Below are 19,722 nucleotides of genomic sequence, written 5' to 3'. Positions count from 1 at the left end.
GGAAGCCCCAAAGCCCTCATTTCCCCCAAGGAAACAGCGCGCGCGTACACACAAGCAAGCAACTGGCTGGACTAACTTTTAGGAGCTCTAGGAAAGAGTCAAAGGTCTACAGCAACCATATGAACGCTCAATGAAGAAAAATCTAACTTTAAAAAGATAGGAAATTTCATGGCATTTTCACTTCCCTTTGCCCATCCCGTAACAAAATCTTCGGATCCTAAATTGGGGCTGACCTCTAGAAACGTTCCTAGTTCTAAAATTCTAAAAACGGAGGAACTAGGTTTTAAAAAAAAGCCAAAATTGATGAGACGTAAATAAAACAAAAGCAGCCAAGAGGGAGGAGGAAGCCAGAGCGGTCCCCGAATTAGAAGTGAACTTCCTGTCCTGGGTAAACTTCCGGGATCAACAACAGGGCGACCCAATCAAAACCTTTCTCCAGGAGCCAATGGGAGAACACATTACAAAGAGCCAATCCAAGCGGTGCTGTCACTGTTATGGTCCTGTCAGGGCGCCGGCGTCGCGGCGCTGGGGCGGTCGCCTCCGCGGGGACTTTGGTGTGGCAGTGTCAGGGGCTACCCCGCCTGCTGCGCTCGACGCGGGCCTTGCATCAGCCTGCACCTCCCGGTTCTCGGGCAGCACTGTAAGGCGAGCGTGCGGGTCGGGGCCGCGGCCGCCTTGGGGTCTGGGCCCAGCCGCAGCCTCCTCCACTGCCGCCGGCTCCGAGTGGCCGCGAGATGCAGCCGCCGGGTCCGCCCCCGGCGTATTCCCCCACTAATGGGGACTTCACCTTTGTCTCCTCGGCAGACGCGGAAGGTGAGACTGAGTCCTTGGAGGGCCCAACATTCCGGAGGACGCCGGGCCCTACACGGCGGGGTCTTCTCGGAGCTGAGGCGGCTGTGGCTGGGTGGGGACCTCAGGAAGCTGACTGCGCCTGCGAGGCCGTCGAACCGGGCCCGAGTGGCCGAGGGAGGGGGGTGGGGAGCCCTCTCAGTTTCTCGGTCAGCCCCGGCTTTCCCTACTCCGTCGGGGACAGGTTTTTCTGGGCGATTTGCCCGCCTCCAGCAGACCCGCAGAACTTGAAGGGTTTTCTTTTTATGAACTCACTTGCTGTTATTCCGAAAAGCGATAGTTAGATTGGCCAGGGTAGGTGTCAAAGATGAGGGCAGTGGTCCTCTCGTTTATCAATTGGTAAATTTTGCTTGGATTGGATTCGGCGCCGCAAACACACGGAATTTGATATCTTGCCTCCGTCCCAGTTTTCCTCATTTTTCAGTTGTTGTCCTAATAATGTTCAGAGAAGTAGACCCAGGTATGTGTGAACTTGTCATCCGGCTAGGTGTTCGCAGTAGCTTCTACAGGTTTCCTTGTAGCAACTGTTTTGACGAAGCACTCGTGCTGGATTTTTCTCCAACGCAGGAAATTGTTTTTTTCCTTCTCTCTGTTCCTTACCACACTCTTTGGAACTGGAATCTTTGTCTGCTAGTCATTTGCAAATTTTAGGTTTATTGCACTCTGTACGCCAGTGATTTCCAGTGGCCAGACTTACTGTCTAAAATGGAAAACTAAATTATACTTAGCTATATACGAAATTTCAGTCTAGAGAAGAAAGTAGTATTTCCTGAGAAATCCAGTTTCATAGTGCACCAGTTAGTATAGCTGGTTTCCCCGCCCCCCCCATTTGCTTTTTGATTGGTATTGTTTAATAAATAGTACTGTAGTTTTGGTTATAATTTAAAATGTAAACTTTTCATCAGAGAGAACGTAACTGATATATTTTTTCCAGTTACAGTTTACATTGAATATTATTTTACATTAGCTTACGGTGTACTGCATAGTGGTTAGACAGTCATATACTTTACAAACTGCGCCCCCCCATCTCCAGCACCCACCTGGCACCATACAGAGTTATTACAATATTACTGATTATATTCCCTATGCTGTACTTTCCATCCCATGAGTATTTTGTAACCAGTAATTTGTACTACTTAATCCTTTCATCTTTTTCACCCAGTCCACCAAATGCACCTTTCCATTTCTTTTAAACTTTTATGAATATTTGGTGAAATAAAGCAACTCAAAATCTTTCAGTTTGTTTCGTCTACATTTGGTAGTGTGCTTAGGAAGGAATATCAACTTTAATTTCCCAGACTTTAAAAAAAAATGACTATCATTGAGTATCAGAACCTGATGTTTGTTTAAATTTGTCTATCATTGTGTATATTTTTATATCGTTCCTTCCTCCAGGAATTACCTTTCTTAAATACATGTAAGAAATTTGACAAAGTAATATGATGAGCTAACTCACTGACTCTATATACCAAACCAAGAAACCTGGAATAAGTAAAATACATAAGGTTTATTCAAACTTCTCCATATAGCCTTCAAAGATTTATAGACTCCCTGTATAGCCAAGGATATGCAGACGTATAATAACATCCTCATCTGTGCAACTTCATACAACTTAAGTTTATGGAGTATTTTAAGCATATGTCTTCGTTGATGTTTATAAGAATTTTGCCGAGTTTTATTGTTCCTGTATTTTATAATAAAATAGGCAAAGAGAAGTTCACTAATGTCTACATGAAAGATCTGGAACTGAAATACAGTATTCTGTGTCCTCAAATTTCTTTTCCAGTAAACCATGATGGCTCTTAAATTTTTATAAACTGAATAGTGTATTTGAAAGATAGTTGTTGAGAATCTTGGGTTTGCATCCTGGCTTTACCAATTGCTGTCTATATATATTGAGCAAGTTACTTCACTTCTTTTAACCTCATTTTTCTTATATACAAAATGGGAATAATAATATCCAAGTGTTCAAATATTTTGCAAATGCAGAGGACCTACTACTGTATCTGGCCAAGTTAAGTGCTCAGTGCATGTTAGCAATGCTGCTGCTGCTTGGGTTTCAGTATTACCTGGCCCTGCACTTATTTCTATTTTTTATTCTAATTTTATTTATTTTTACAGAGAGGGAAAGGGAGGGCGAAAGAGAGGGAGAGAAACATCAATGTGAGAGAGAAAAATCAATTAGCTGTCCCTCGCACACCCACAACCCTCAACCAGGGACCAGGCCCACAACCCAGGCCTGTGTCCTGCCCAGGAATCAAACTGGTGACCCTGTGGTTCACAGGACGCCGCCCAGCCGACTGAGCCTCACCAGTCAGGGCCCCTCTCACTTAGTGTTTATTGTTCTCTGACATGAACATTTTACCAAGTCTTTTCTCTTATCCTTAAGCTTGTCATGTAAATTCTTGGTTCCTCCTTTTTATGCTTTTTCTCTGATCATGAATATTTTTGACTCATAAATGTTTTCAGTGGATACCCTCCTTCTGTCCACATCTCTCTTTCTTAATGATACCTGTCCTTACTATTTGACCACACATATCCTTTGTCCAAAAATCTGCCTGATGTTTCCTCTCCGTATCTATGCATATTTCAGCCCCCAGGCTTAAAATGCCTTTCTCCTTCTTACCCCAAGTTGAAACTTAAGACTGAACTCAAACATCCCTTTCTTGAAAAACCTTGCTTACCTGTCCCTCAGAAACAGAAACGTTTTTAATCTTTGCTATATCCCAGCACCTACCACAGAACCCAGAATATAAACATTACAAAATAATTGTTTGTTACTGCAATAAATAATTTATATTTTCTTTTGTTTTATGTGATATTGATACTTAGGACTATGAAACAGCATATTTTGGATGGAATAACAAAAAAAAAAAAAATTACTCGATTTAGAGCCAGAAGACTTCAGTTAAAGTTCTGACTCTTACAGTAACTATGTGATATTGGAAAAGTTACACTGCTTCTCTAAGTGTCTGTTTTGTCACCTATAACATGAAAAGCACACCACTTACAAGAATATTATTGTAAGAATAATATTCTTATTCTTACACTTATTTAATGTAAGGTCCATAATTAAATTATTTAATGTGTATTAAAGCAAGGTCCATAAGTATAGTTGAAAGACCATGAACTGTGTATGAATAAGCCAATAAATGAATAAATAAGTGAATAATGAAATCCAGACTGAATGTTCAAGTATATGATATAAAATTACATCTAAAAGCAGCAAATAAAATGCATGTGTATAAATGCAAGAATGTAATGATATACGAGTATGTGTATATATATGTAGTCTAATATAGAAGTCTTTAAGGCAATCTTTCAAATTTATTTTTGTATCAAATAGTAATTCTTTGCCTGGTTTATGTCCATGGGCCATCAACTTTGGCTTTACCTGGGAACTTAGTTAGTAATGCAAAATCTATCTTAAGCATAATTTGCATTTTAACAGGATCCTCTGGTGATTCATATGCACACTAAAGCTTTAGAAGCACTGATTTAGAATGTTATGAAAGATCAGAAGAGGAGGAATTTTATTTTAGCTGCAATAGTATCTAAAACTCATAGTATATTATTGTGATCAGTAAGTTGTCGATATAATAATCCAATAATTATTGTCAATGCTCTTTTGAGTAAATGATAATCTTTTTTTATTTGTTAATGTGACCAAACATCTAGCCTACTCTGTGTATCAGGTTACCCCTCCCCAGAAAGGATATCTCTCTAATACAAGTTAGTAGGATAGATAGAGGAATCTTTAGTTTTTTCTTTTGAAAAACATATCCTACTTGATTTTTCTAAAAATATATCCATATAGGTAATATCATTAATATCTTCTATACAATTTGCTAATGAAGTTTAATATATTTAATGGGCATAAGAATAGCCTTCCTTCCATATTTGAAAATTGAAAATGACTTTTTAGCCACTTTTTTTTGGAAAGAGAAGATAGTTAAGCAAGGTTTACCTTTTAAAAAAATCAATCTATTTCTTTTCATAAATTTTAAACCCATAAGGCACCCAAATCTGTAAATGTGATAAAATTGCTTAGAACTATACACACATGCAAATAACTACATGTAAAACTGGTAAAATTTGAGGGTCTATCAATGTCCCAGTATTTTTTTAAAAGATTTTATTTATTTACTTTTACAGAGGGGAACAGTGGGGAAGGTGGGAAGAGTGAGAGAAACATCAATTGGTTGCCTCCCGCACACCCCCACCTGGGGACCTGGCCCGCAACCCAGGCCTGTGTCCCGACTGGGAATCAAACCAGTGACCCTTCAGTTCACAGGCTGGCACTCAATCCACTGAGCCACACCAGCCAGGACAATGTTCCAGTTTTGATAGTTGCATAAGGTGGTACCTTGGGGGAAACTGGGTGAAGGGTGCATGTAACCTCTCTGTGCTATTTTTGCAATTTCTGTGAGTCTATTTCAAGAAAAGTTCAACGACTGATTATGCAAATAAAATAAATTTCTGTTAAATAACTGGTTTATCCCAAAATGGGATTAAATTTTCTAAGGGTAGGTTCAGGAGATTTAGTTGATTTTAATTAATATCATGTACATTATGCAAATTTACTGTCATTGAATGTAAGGCAACTACAACCATAAATCAAAACAATATGAATAGATATATAACCTAAGACACAGTTTTATACAAAGCTTTTAAAAATTTTTTATGGAGTGTCATGATCAGGCAAACTCCCAATATATATCTAGCAATTATAAAATCATTTTGTACTTTTATTCACTTCTTGATATTTTTCATTGACCTATATATGCATTAAAATGTGTTTATAATTAAAATAGAACAATGGAATTTATCCCTTCACTGTGAAACATGCGCTTTTGTTTTACTGCACAAATACTCAGTTCTGGTTTGGATATAAGCACACATGGATTTTATTTTCAAATGAATGAGACGATTTTTGTCTTTGTTTTTATTGCATGTTAAATAAGAAAAAGCTTCTTCACATATATAAGAAGTTGGCAAGTGCCAACAAATGTTCATTAGTCATTGCAGAATTCTTTTCCTTCACAGAAATTTGGAGCTTGTCTAGGGGCAGATCACTAAATCTTTTCCTGAATATACTATCATACTGCACTGGACTGAGTTCTTCCTTATCTCTCAAAGTAAAGTTCTCAAGCTGAATAGAAAATTCAGAAAAAGGATCCGTCACCCATTTATACGCTTGAATTGAAAGGGGGAGAAAATTACTGTTAAATTTTGTTCTGCAGTTTTCCCAGGTGGCTTTCAATAAAACTTAATACCTAATGATATTCTTCTTTACTCTTAACCCACACACCAGTGGAAACTTTTTTTAAAATTTGCCCTGTCTGTTGTGGCTCAGTGGATCAAGTAAATGGCCTGTGAACCAAAGGTTGGCAGTTTGATTCCCAGTCACGGCACATGCCTGGGTTGGGGGCCAGGTCTCTGGTTGGGGGTGCCAAGAGGCAACCACACACTGATGTTTCTCTCCCTCTCTTTCTCCTTTCCTTCCCCTTTGTCAATAAATAAATAAAGTCTTTAAACAAAAAATAAAATTAAATCCATGTTTTAATTTTTATTGATTAGAGAGGGAGAAGCATCAATTTATTGTTCCACTTATTTATGCATTCATTGATTGTTTCCTGTATGTGCTCTGAACTGGATTGAACCTGCAACCTGGCATATGGGGACAATGTCCTCACCAACTGAACTACTTGGCTGGGGCCAGTGGAAACATTTTAAAAATATCCTTTTGCCATATATTTTTTCCAAAGATTATTTCCTCTTAAATCCATGTATTGATTATTATCTTTACATTTTCTTACTTAGAAAATGACAAGAATATTTTACATAGTGCAATAAGAATTTAAAATTGGTATTTTTTAATTATGGATACCTATCCTAGAGTTGACAACTAAGCTAGGTGGTTCTTATTCTAGTTTAACCTAAGACAACTGCTTCCAGAGTGATTTGGAATCTTTTTTCCTTGTTTTTTTTTGACATTATTCTTGTTTGCTAACATGTTAGGCTGACCACTAATATTTGGACTTTCCTGTTCCCACACTGATTGGGTCTTGGGGGTATTGGGGGATTTGTCAAACTGCTATCACTGGCATTCCTATATAGATGTCCATGGTATTTCCCCACTTTGCATGGAATGGAAAATACTACAAAATTATAAGTTAAAGGTGCCTTTTTGATGTTCTGGCATCCATGCCATGACAAACTGCTAAACATACACAATTCTCCATTACAGCATTCCTTAGCATTATAATTTATATATCCTTTTTTGGTTTCAATTAAGAAGTGTAGTCCTTTCTACAGGCCAGGAAACAGTTGTTAAGGTCCTTTCCTGCCTCATAATTCAAAAACCTTTAATGTTGCTGCTGTACTAATGACTTCCTGGCTAAGATCTTCCTCTTGTTAAATCAAGAAAAGCATTCCTCATACCTAGTGGAAATGGAATTTTAGTTAAATTTTAACTCATTTGCAACTGAGGTTAAAAGACAAAGCAACAGAAAGTAATTTTGAGAGAATATTTTAATTAACAAGATTCTATGATAGCATCTCCAGGGACTATTTTTAAACTTTAAGTAGGGAAGGACAATGAATTCAAAAGTACTTTTATTTTATCTCTAGTTGAAGAAACTCCCTTATAAAACCTTTTTAGAATCACAATGTTAAACCTGGAAAAGAACTTTGAATAGGAAACTGGAGACCAGAAGACAGTAATGATTTGCTGTATTAATTAGTAGCTAAGCTAGGACTTTGCATCATTTTATTATAATTAGTTGCAGGAGTTGTCATAACCAGACCAAGATGTGACTCATAATTGACCCACTTATTGACTGAAGTTGAAGCCATAATTTTAATGGCTGTTTTTAATAAAAGCTAACCTTAAATTTAGGTTAAAATGAAGCTCTTCTGTATACTGTGTATGATCTCCAAAGAAGGCATGTCTGTGTTAAGAATGGTTTGGTTTGTTGTTGCCAAAATTATTTTTTAAAGTACCATTCCAGACCTGGCCGGGTGCCTTGGGTGGTTGGAGCATGCATCAGAATGTTGTGGGTTCCATTCCCAGTCATGGCACAAGCCTGGGTTGCAGGCCAGGTCCTTACTTGGGGGCGTGCAAGAGACATCTGATCAGTGTATCTCTTGCACAGTGAAGTTTCTCTCACTTTTCTCTTTCCCTTCCCCTCTCTGTAAAAATAAATAAATAAAATCTAAATAAATAGAATTTAAAGTTATTCTGAAAGCAACAAATGAACAAACAAGAAAAACAAATAAAAACTCATAGACTCAGAACACAGTGTGGTAGATACTGGAGGGACAGGGGGTTTGGGAAGTAGTAAAGAATAAAGGGGGTCAAATATGTGATGACCGAAGGTGATTTGACTTTGGATGGTACACACAGTGCAGTATACAGATCATGTGGCATAGAACTGTATACTCGAAACCTATGTAATTTTATTGACCAATGTCACCCCAATAAATTTAATTTAAAAATTAAATAAAACATAAGCATTAAAAAAAATCATTGTTATAAGTCTAGATTTTGGTACCAGTCTAGCTAATTAGCTGTGAGACCTTGCATATGTCTTCCCCTCTCTTAGCTTTCATTTTCTTGTTGTAAAATAAAATATAGTACTTAGATAACTGTAACTTTAAAATACTAAGTTTGCATGCAATAGGTCTTCAAATGATAATTATCTTAGTTGAATTTACGCTTATATTAGTTAAGATTCACACATTTTACATTGGTTTATAGTTTTCTTCTCTTTTCTCCTAAGAGCTCAGTGGTTCAATAGCAGCCCCAGATGTCAAATTAAACCTTGGTGGAGATTTTATCAAAGAATCTACAGCTACTACATTTCTGAGACAAAGAGGATATGGCTGGCTTTTGGAAGTTGAAGATGATGATCCTGAAGATAACAAGCCACTCTTGTATGTAAAAATAATGTGTAATTTTTGGTTTTTAGGGCTAGTCTGTGGGATGGCTATATTCTTTCATTGTTATTTAAAAATAAGTATAGAAAATCTTAACCTTTTTGGTCAAAAGTTTCAGGTGTTTTCAGTTTTACTAGTAATTAAAAAAAATGAGAATTTTTTGTAATCTTCCAGTTTATACTGTAAATGTTGTCAAGGTGGCTTATTTTGCAGAATTTTTTCCCCCTTTGGATGTTTCCCAGCTTTTATTTATTTATGTTTATTAAAATTATCTACGGCCACACCACCCTGAATGCACTCGATCTCATCTGATCTCAAAAGCTAACCACAGTCAGTCCTGGTTAGTGCTTGGATGGAGGAATATGTTTAACCTATTAAATTGCAAAAAAAATAGAAGAATCGTAATATTTCTCTCTCTCTCTCTCTCTCTCTCTCTCTCTCTCTCTCTCTCTCTCTCTCTCCCTCCTCCCCCTCCTTCCCTCCCCCTCCTTGCTCCTCCCCCTCTCCCTCTCCAGACTCTTAGGGCTTACCTGGGTCTCTTGCTATCTCCTGTAAACATGCAATCTAAAAAAGCAGAACACTTGGGTGCTTGCTATGGAAATTCAGTTTAAGATATTATAAGACTTCTAAAAACATCATCACTCCCAAATCTCTCCCATATAGAAATTCTAGAGCTACCACTGAGGACTGTAGGGAGACCTTTTTTTTTAAGTTACTATATTATCACTTGGAAAAAGTAAAAAATTTAACAATTTTGGGCCCTGGCCAGGTAGCTAAGTTGATTAGAGTGTTGTCCCTATATGCCAAGGTTGGGAGTTCAGTCCCTGGTCAGAGCACATACAAGAATGAACCATAAATAAGTTTAACAACAAACCAATGTGTCTCTCTCTTTCTTTCTTTCTCCCTTCCTCCTTATCTCTCTCTCTCTCAAATCAGTAAACAAAAAGAATTTATTAATTGTGAAAAGCAGAAACTATAACTTTGTAAAATCAAGGCATTACCAAACTATTCTCTGTGGGAGAAATGAAGTGCTATAACATCTTATTTCTATGTTTATATTATCATATTTCATCAAATCTAAGATGCCATGAATTATGAGGTGCAGTTATTTTACATTTATCAATAAGAAAGAAAAAGTGCTTAAGACAGCATAAAGCTAGGACATCAAAGGGCTGTCTCCTTGGTGTAAGGATAAATGAGAAATAACCTATCATACAAAAAGAGACAGCAGGGAGCAGTTATTTGTCAGAATTTGGCACTGGGTGGCGTGTTGGAAGGAAACATTTTCCTGAGAATGTAAAACCTATACCAGTTCTCATTCAGGAATCCAGTCTGAGTTATCAGTATAGCCCAAAAAAGTCTCAAGCAGAGAATTTTATTTAAAGTCCCAAAATGGTAGTGCCTTCATGAGACTGGCAAAAGGAAAGGCAGGTCTGAGAAGCACTTGGCTTCACGTGAGGCTGACAGCAATTGTAGGACACCAGTGATTGTGAGATTCATCCCAACTTCAGAGATGAAATGTTGAAAATGTACACCTTAGAATCAGTGAAATATGGTTCTTCACATGCAAATGTTTTGTTGACCTATAGAGACTGTACTGTTACATTTAAACTTAAGTTTCACGAAAACTTTTCCTGAAACTTAAGTTTAAATGTAACAGTATTTGGAAGTGTTGTGTGCCTTTTAAGAATTTTTATTTTACAATTACAGGGAAGAATTGGATATTGATCTAAAGGATATTTATTACAAAATCCGATGTGTTTTGATGCCAATGCCATCCTTGGGTTTTAACAGACAAGTGGTGAGAGACAATCCTGACTTTTGGGGTCCACTGGCTGTTGTTCTTTTCTTTTCCATGATATCCTTATATGGACAGTTTAGGGTAAGTATATCTTACTTTATATAAATGCTAAATACTTTAAGAGTTTTAAAATTAACATAGCCAAATATTAACTATAATACTACATTATATTTGAGAAATGTTTTACCTCTACCCATTATTTCTCACTTATTCATCCCTAGAACTAGTCTTAATTAAGTATGTAGGGAAGACCTTAGATTAATGCTTTCCAAATTTTTCCACATCATCATTCACATAGAAAGTATTAATATTTGTATAAGTGACTGGGGTAAATGAATGGAACTAACCCCATCTGACCAGAAATGACCAAAAGGGCTGCCTGTGCTCTTTCTGATTTCCCCAAGGGATGAAGAGTTTAAAACATAGAACCCATAATCATGTTCTTACCTTTTATTCATTTTTAGTTCTGTTTTTTAAAATAAACATTTTAATAAATGATGATAAGGATTCCCTCAGTATTTGTTTTTATATAATACTTTGTCCTAATATCAGAGGCTTTATCATCAAAACACAGCATACACAAGTGACTCCCTCCTCCTTAGCTTGTTTCAGCTTTAGCCATTGGGAGCTCCTTCAGATTCACTTCTATGTCCTTTAACATACTCCCATCCTTTTTTGATCACTTTCTTTCCTTCACATTCTACAAAGTGTTCTGGGCTTATATTTTCTTTTTACCTGCCTCATCCTTGGAACTAACCATTTCTCTAAGGAATACAAGTTCTTTTTATTAGGAAATGATATTTAGAACCTGGGCAGTAAGTATGCTTATGTAGCTGCTGAGATATTATCATTTCTAGACCACCCAAGTAGACAGAAGTTAGAAATATATGCATGTATCATTATTATGCTAAGTCTCAGGTGTTCAAATTGTCTGAAATGTCTTTCATTCTATTATTTGGTTAAATGTGTAATTAATATAAACTTTAAAAACCTCCTAAAGAAGATTGGTAGCTTGTTTCAGGGATGAATTTTCCTTGCAGGATGGTGTAAACCAGAGGGTTGGGAGTAAACACTTTGTTCTCTTTTTACAGTAATCTTTTATTATAATTATTGAAATACTGAGATTTCCTTAGGCAATTGATTATTGCCAAATTTTTAATTTGTATGTAAAATTACCACATTGTAGTGTTAATAAGTTTTTGGAAGGATACCTGGGAGCCCAAACAAAAACTCTGTGACCTGAAATTGGGTATACCAAAATATCTTATGGCAGAGAATTGAGTTCTAGGAATTTACCAACTTGTTTGGTACAAAGATAATAATTGCATGAATTTTTTTCCCCTTAGGTGGTATCATGGATTATAACCATTTGGATATTTGGTTCACTAACAATTTTCTTACTGGCCAGAGTTCTTGGTGGAGAAGTAAGTGGTTAATTTTGAAAGCAGCCTTTGTTTATTATTGTAAGCTTTATTTTTGATACTGGAGGTACCATCAGTGGCTATATTCATCATAACTGTTTCTTGTCTTAGAATTGGTTTCAAGTTATGCTACTTCCTTTCAAAGGATCCACATATGAGTATTGTATATACTCAATAATGTTACAAGAAATTAAGTGGAAAGAAAACATCCCATTCCACTCATAAGTAATTTACAGATTTTTAGAGAAGCATACAATTTAGTCCCTGTTATAGCATTTTTCAAACTTTTTGATCTCAGGTCCCCAAAGAAAATTCTTTATATGGGTTAAATTTATCAATATTTACTATGTTATAAATTAAAATAAAAAATTAAAATATGTATACATTTAAAACTAAAAAACCAAATTTACTTTAACATATTTAAAGAAAAATAACTATTTTGCAAAACAAAAAACTTAGTGAGAAAAGTAGTGTTTTACATTTTTGTCAGTACCGTACTTACCTCTTATTTGCAGTTTCACTTTCCACAGTTTCAGTTACCTGGGATCAACTGCCATCCAAAAATATTAAATGGAAGATTCCAGAAATAAACAATTCACAAGTTTTAAATTGCATGCCATTCTGAGTAGCGTGATGAAATCTTATGGCATCCCACACAGGGAGTGGATTCATCCCTTTGTTTAGTATCTACTCTGTATACACCTGCCTGTTAGTCACTTAGTAGGGTACAAGGGTATGAGAGCAGTTGTAGAGGGAGACCATATTCACATAACTTTTATTACAATATAGTATTGTTACAATTGTTCTATTTTATTATTAGTTATTATTGTTAATATCTCACTCTACTTAATTTACAATTTAAACTTTATTGTAGTTAATGTATGCAAAGGAAAAAATATAATAGTATATGATTATTTGAAATATAATGGGTATAATATGTCATGATTTCTTCTTAATTCTCACCTTATGTAAGTACAGCAAAGAATGTATAATGTTCAACAGTGATTTAAATGAGTATCTTATTTCTATGATATTTATTTAAAAATTTGAAAATTCACAGGTTGCATATGGCCAAGTTCTTGGAGTTATAGGATATTCATTACTTCCTCTCATTGTAATAGCCCCTATCCTTTTGGTGGTTGGATCATTTGAACTGGTGTCTACACTTATAAAAGTAAGTAGTGTGTATTATAAAAAAGAATTTAGTATTTTCCATTAACAAAATTATTCTCTGGCTAAAATATTGTAATCTATAACTCTATCAAACAGTTACTAGCATTTTGGAACAGTGGTTTTGTTGGTTTTATCAATGGTATTTCCTTTATTTTTCCCCTTTTATTTATCAGAAATTATAATAATATGTCTGGGGGAATAAATAACAAAGAGCAAATCAGACCTCAAAATATTATACTCAGAGAATTTTTTTCAATGTTGAATTTTTCTTCTTTATGCTTATGAGTTTATCTGACTTAGATTTTGTGGGAAATATTTATTTAAAAGTCCACTGGACATGTATTTAATAACTGTTACTCCTATTTGAATAGTAATCTCCTTGTCAAATATGATAGACATGGTTCTAATAAATTGGCTTTTCTGTATTGCATAAGTAAAGACATCAGGCTGTGTTAGTTTATGTTAACATATGTACCCATTTTAAACATTTACTGGTAATATTAAGTATTAAAAATCAGTAGTAATACAACTTAAATTTTGACATTTGTTAATTTTAAACAACTTTGGGAAATAAATTACTGCTTTAGCACATATATGTATATTACACAGTGAATGTACCGTTTTTTCTCTATGGCAGCTAGAACTTTTTAAGACCACCACTTTCAGAACTGCCATTATGTAGCCTCCACATTAAAATATTTGCTTTTAAGTGGTGCCACATAATTTTTATGACATTAGGTTTTATTTAAAGTTTATTACTAATTCCAGTATAAAAGAAATTACTTCATTTAGAATTGGGTAACTACAGGCTAATACCACCATTCATATTGTACAAGCTTTGGGTATTGAATTGAATGTGGATTTTGGAACCATTCAATTCTGAATTCACATCATGGTTACACCACTTACTTGCTGTCTGTGTTGGGGAGATACCTTTTCTTACTCTCCTTTGCAAAATGGGAATGTTAGCAACAACTTTTTAGGATTTGTTAGGAAGATTTTAAAGTATATATAATGCTTAATATGGTGCTTGACACAGACTAGGCACACAAGTGGTAGGTTGTTACAAATATTATAAAATAATATTTTGAGAAATATTTGTATGTTTGAACACTTTAGAGACCAAGGAGAAGATCTTTCTTTCTTCTATATTCTAATCCTAAAATTTGTTTTAATTGGCGTTATTAGCACTTAGCTTAAAAGTCTTACAGTGTAGGAGCTAGCTCCATGCTGGCTTTTAATTATCTAGCCTTAGTGAACATAACACTTCAATGAGTCATTCAGAATCATTTCCTGATTCTGGGTTGTTTGTTTGTTTGTTTGTTTTTTACTTGGGTTAAAGCCTGTTTGAATACTGCTGAGACTACACCCAAAGTTGTCAAAACTGTGTCCTCTGGTCATTTTCAACTGTGTCCTCTGTCATAGGTGGACACATAGGGACACACTAGACAATTTTCTTGGAAATTTTGATTCATCAGAACTAGAATAAATCCCAGAATTTTCTTTTTAATAGGCACCCTGGGTGATTCTTTGATTAGACAGCTTTGATAACAGAACTGTGTCCTCTGGTAATAGTCATCTGTTCAGCTGAAGAATGGTCCTTAATATTCTTTATACCACATATGGATATATTGTTATAAAATGGAAAATCTTATTTATATCATTAAAAATTTAGGATAAAACTTTTTAAACTTCACATTTTTCTTTGTTAGTTTGTCCCCCACGAATCACTTACTCTTCTTTGTGTAGTGAGCTGTTTCTTGTTTCAATCCAAGTTTTTTTGAGGCATATGTTGCAGAAATCTTGTCATTTAACTTTAGCATTAGAATACAGTTTAATATGCAACCACTATTTTTTTAAATCTCTGTAACTCTTACCAACTGTTAACCATTTACCAAAAAAATGAAGTATGACATACAAATGCAATCTGTTCATAATTTTATTTCATGTATTTTTCTATACTTTTCTGTAGACTTAAAATATTTGTGTGATTTTTGTTTTGTTTTGTTAAAAAGTACAATAAAAGGTGGAACCATCCTAAATACCTTTTCAATCAGTCTGCCAATGTGTATTTTTACCTTTGTACCAGTGATTCTCAACTGAGCGTGATTTTTCCTCCCAAGGAGACATTTTTGGGTGTCACAAATTGGGGTGGGGTGGAATATTACTCGTATATAGTAGGCAGAGGCCAGGGATACTGCTAAACATCCTACAGTGCATAATACCGCTTCCCACAGCAATTATTCAGCCCAAAAATATCAGTAGTACAAGGTTAGGAAACCCTGCTCTGTGCCAAGTCTGTTTCTGTCATACAAATTTTCCGTGATTGCTATCCTTAAAGTATTTCTTTCATTTTAATCTGTAAAATGGCTTCAGTAACTATATCAGTAAGTACTACATAAATTTCCAGTAGAAATCATTTAAAATTAGGTATGCGTTTAATTTGAAAACCACAGTATATTTTATTTAGTTAAACTCTTGACCAAAATGTTATGGTTTTTTTTCCTCTTTTGTATTTAACCCTATACTTCCATCTATTCCTGGGAAAATGGTGTGATACTTAATAAACATTGGGTAAAATTAATCTGTTTTCTTATATCTCAGAAGAAAGGAAAGGAAAAAATTTCTTCTGTGTAAGAATCAATTAGCTTTCTTTCAGCAATTTGGCCCAATAATAGTTCTCCCAGAAGTTGCCTTATCTTAAATCACCAGGGACACACTAGACCATTTTTTTGAAATTCTGATGCATCAAAAGTAGAGTGAATCCCAGGGTTTTCTTTTTAATAGGCACCCTGGGTGATTCTTTTGATTAGACAAGTTTGATTAAAAAACCACTTCATTTGCAGAAGTCAAGTAGCAGAGCAAGAACTGATGTTCTTAACAAAGTTTTAGACATTCTCAGTGAGTTTTACTGTTTACCACAATTGGTTGTCAGGGTTGTTTTAAACAATACTGTAAATACTACTTTTACTCTATAATATGCAGAATGTTAATTGACTTGCTAATATGCTGCCCTTTGTCTTTTTTGTTTGTTTTTTAAAGCTGTTTGGTGTGTTTTGGGCTGCCTACAGTGCTGCTTCCTTGTTAGTGGGTGAAGAATTCAAGACCAAAAAGCCTCTCCTGATTTATCCAATCTTTTTATTATACATTTATTTTTTGTCCTTATATACTGGGGTGTAGTCTAAGTCGTATGTGAGTAGAAAAAGACAATGTTACATTTGTGTGAAGTCTGAGAAGTCTTGCTGAAGGGATTGAAGAAAACCTGTTGATGGTAAAATTTTACATGTTTCTGATGTAAACTACAGGTTTAAGGTTTTTTAAAAAACAATATTTTGTTGTATTTAATTAAGCAGTTACAGTTATCTGGATTTTTTTTTTTTGGTCAGAATTATAAATTCTGTTTGATTTTCATATTCCAGTAAATAAAGTATAAAAGGATTATGTTTTTAAGATTGTGTCAATATTCTCCTTAAAATTTGTGCCAAAAGCACCTGGAATGGTAATTATACTTCACAGAACGGTAAAGATGATGACATCCTGATAATCTACAAGTGCAATTTTTTTCTTTAAAGGGTTTTCTCCTACATTGCAAATCCTGTAGATATATATCTATTTATACATATATATTTATGAAGTAATTCTTATTATTCACAAAATATATTTCTGAATAGCCAAAAAATTAAGATATTTTAAATCTGATGCTTCAGCTTTCTTTAATTTGGCCATTAATCTTTTTATTTGTAAATTTAAATTTGTTTTTTAAATTGTATATAATTTTTAAAAATCTCATACATGCTTCAGTATGTCCTTGTTCCGAATTCTTAATAATAACAACTAAAACTAATTTTAATATTTGTTGATGTACTTTTGGTTTGTTTGGCTGTTTCTAAAAACCATTTTGAATATCTAACCATTAAAAGTTTCTTTTATCTTTCTGACCAAAGGAGCTAAAGGTATAATGGATATGACATTCATTAAAATTGACAATATGTAGAAAAGCAGTAGTATTTATAGCATCAGTAAGTATTTTTGAGTGGTATTTCTGATTCAAAGGTTGCTTGAATAAGACCTTTAAAATCTTGTGGTCCTGAACAATGTTATATGAAGTAGAAAAAAAATAAAATGTTTTCCAGTTATGTGTTTTGTTTTATAACACCTTGTCCTGTATTACTTGATATTTTAAAAAGTATCAGGTACTCTGACAAATGTACAATATTTGCTAAGGGAAATAGTAAGAAATTTTAGCTAGTGAAATTTTTTGTTACAAATAATTTCATAGACTCTATGTACCTTTAATTAATATTACTTTATAAAGTAGATGAAATATTTATGTTCATAAAATACCAAATGCCTAATAACTATTAGCAATTACTGTATTTTTTGTTTTGTCCTGAGCTGGAAGCGTTAACTGCTGCCTTCAGTATGGCCACCTCTTGGTGTGTATTCCTTTAGCAATCTTAACCATCAGGAAATATCCAGTAACTCTCAAGGTACCCTATAATTAGCAAGATAACAAGCCCATCTCTCTTCCTTTTACCCTCTCCCCCATCAGAAAAGAAAGAAAAAACTTACTTTAGGCTGTAGGATAAGTGTGGATCTACCTTTGAATGAGAATAATGTGGAAAATTTTATATGCTGATTCTTTAAACAAGTTTAGGAAAACAGATTAGAAGCACCAGAAAGGTGGAACTTCTAGAACCTAAAATATGATGTAGTGAGGGAAGAGTGACAGCTATAGAAGCAGTAACTGTAAAATAAATATTTGTCATACTGACAGAGTTCCCGAGGGTCAGTACTTTGTTATACTGGTTATATTTGATGTTCATAGTTTTGTCCCCAAAATCTTTTCCAAAAAGCTTGAGGGTCCATACTAGGAGATAGAATTTTGCTAAGCAATAAGTCAAGGCACTTTAGGACCAAGTATATTAAAAAATGGTTTAATATTTTTAACCTATCATGTTTATTCATAATGATGTAAGATAAAATGAATGTTTGTGTTCTAAAAAGGTATTTAAAAATTAACAACATTTAATCTTGGGAATTGCCCTGTTTAGGGTATATATAAATATAATTTATAATGTTTTAAGCTCAACCAACATCTTCATATGCTAATGATCAAAGCAGTTAAAATACAGTGTCAGTTACATTGTCATTTTGAAAACATGAATTGTAAATGTGTGCAAGATATAGTACTGCTGCAACTAATAATGGTAAGCTGACCATAGCAATGTCCTCTCCATGAATTTTTATGTAATGATATTTTCTAAGTCATATTAATTCTAAATTATAATTTCCAACCTAACTACTAGTTTATTAGTATTTTTAGAACAAAACTAGCCAGTCTATTCTAGTTTTGTGTGTGTGTGTATGTCTTTTAAGTGTAATCAGCTATAGTAATCCTGATGAATGTTAATTCTCAAGACAATTATGAGACATTTACTTCTGTTTCAAATTGATTGTAAAAAAATTGAAATTTTTATTAAAAATCAAGATCTATATAATTTTCATTGTACTAAAAACAGTTTAGGAAGATTTGTAAAGTTTTATGAACCATTTCTTATTCCTAAGTTCTTATAAGACAGTTTTATATATAATAATGTATCTTTCCAAAAATTCCCCAAATGTTAATATGCTAATATAGAGTACTAAATTAGTGAAAATTTGCATTGACTTAAAATGAGCTAGATATCTTTGTTTAAAATTTAGTCAGCTTTTTAAAAATTTGATGTAATAAAACATTGAATAAAATAATGCTTCTACAAACTAATAAAAACAGTATTTTTCATACTCAACAAAACTGAATATTTTAAGACGATTGTTATTTATCTTTTAGATTTTTATAAAGGCATTTTTAGTTAGTGTTAGACTTTAGAGAATTATCGCACATTTCTTTTGCCTTTTTTTTTCTTTTTTTGTGACATGTTTTGTTAAAAGATCTTCCATACAATTCTCTTTTTTTTTAATAGTTGAACAAGTTGCATTTATTGTTTTGTTCTTTGCAACAAGGGAGAACAACACATATCATGGAGAGTGATAGGGTGTTTCAGAGTGTTAATAATGACCTATTACACACTTAGTTGGGTTAGCTCAATTGGTTAGAGCATTGACCAAGGTTGTGGGTTCTATCCCCAGTCAGCGCACATACAAGAATCAACCAATGTCCAGTCAAGATGGTGGAGTAGGTAAGCTCAGTACTCACCTCCTTGTACAACCATATCAAAATTACAACTAAACTACAGAACCTCCATCATTAAGAACTGCCAGAAATCGAGCTGGAGTCCTACAACTACGGAATTAAAGAAGAAATCACATCCAGACTGGTAGGAGTTGGAGACGTGGAATGGGCTTGTCCACACCCACTTGTCACAGATAAATATTGGGAGGGCTATCTCAGGAGCAGGGGTCTCAGACCCACATCAGGCCCCCAGACAAGGGTTTTGTGCCAGGTAGACAGGTCCCTATAACTCCTGGCTGAAAAAAAACCAATGGGGATTGAGACTGAGGAAGATGGAAACTTCTGGAGTCTTAGGCAGTTAC

General features: G+C 34.5%; 1 protein-coding gene across 1 annotated transcript; it reads left to right on the top strand.

The window, feature by feature from the left end:
• Window positions 1–489: 489 nt before the first annotated feature.
• On the top strand, window positions 490–18,982 carry YIPF4 (Yip1 domain family member 4). Its single transcript, XM_054568141.1, has 6 exons — window positions 490–813; window positions 8,634–8,787; window positions 10,501–10,672; window positions 11,938–12,015; window positions 13,073–13,186; window positions 16,228–18,982. The coding sequence occupies exons 1-6, from the start codon at window positions 735–737 to the stop codon at window positions 16,363–16,365; spliced, it is 735 nt and encodes a 244-aa protein (XP_054424116.1). The 5' UTR covers window positions 490–734; the 3' UTR covers window positions 16,366–18,982.
• The last annotated feature ends 740 nt before the right edge of the window (window positions 18,983–19,722 follow it).

The sequence above is a fragment of the Pteronotus mesoamericanus genome, unplaced genomic scaffold (genome assembly GCF_021234165.1).
Source record: "Pteronotus mesoamericanus isolate MK-2021 breed Mesoamerican mustached bat unplaced genomic scaffold, CSHL_Meso_final contig_101, whole genome shotgun sequence".
Classification (NCBI taxonomy): Eukaryota; Metazoa; Chordata; class Mammalia; order Chiroptera; family Mormoopidae; genus Pteronotus; species Pteronotus mesoamericanus.
Note: the sequence above shows the minus strand (reverse complement) of the source record. Positions and strands in the feature narration are given on the sequence as shown.

What these genes read in the sequence shown, in the direction of transcription:
- YIPF4 (XM_054568141.1), top strand. Translation starts at nt 735, where the DNA reads ATGCAGCCGCCGGGTCCGCCCCCGGCGTATTCCCCCACTAATGGGGAC. An exon ending in CTCCTCGGCAGACGCGGAAG is followed by an intron (nt 814 to 8,633) that starts GTGAGACTGAGT and finishes TTTTCTCCTAAG; the next exon opens with AGCTCAGTGGTTCAATAGCA. An exon ending in TGGTGTCTACACTTATAAAA is followed by an intron (nt 13,187 to 16,227) that starts GTAAGTAGTGTG and finishes TGTTTTTTAAAG; the next exon opens with CTGTTTGGTGTGTTTTGGGC.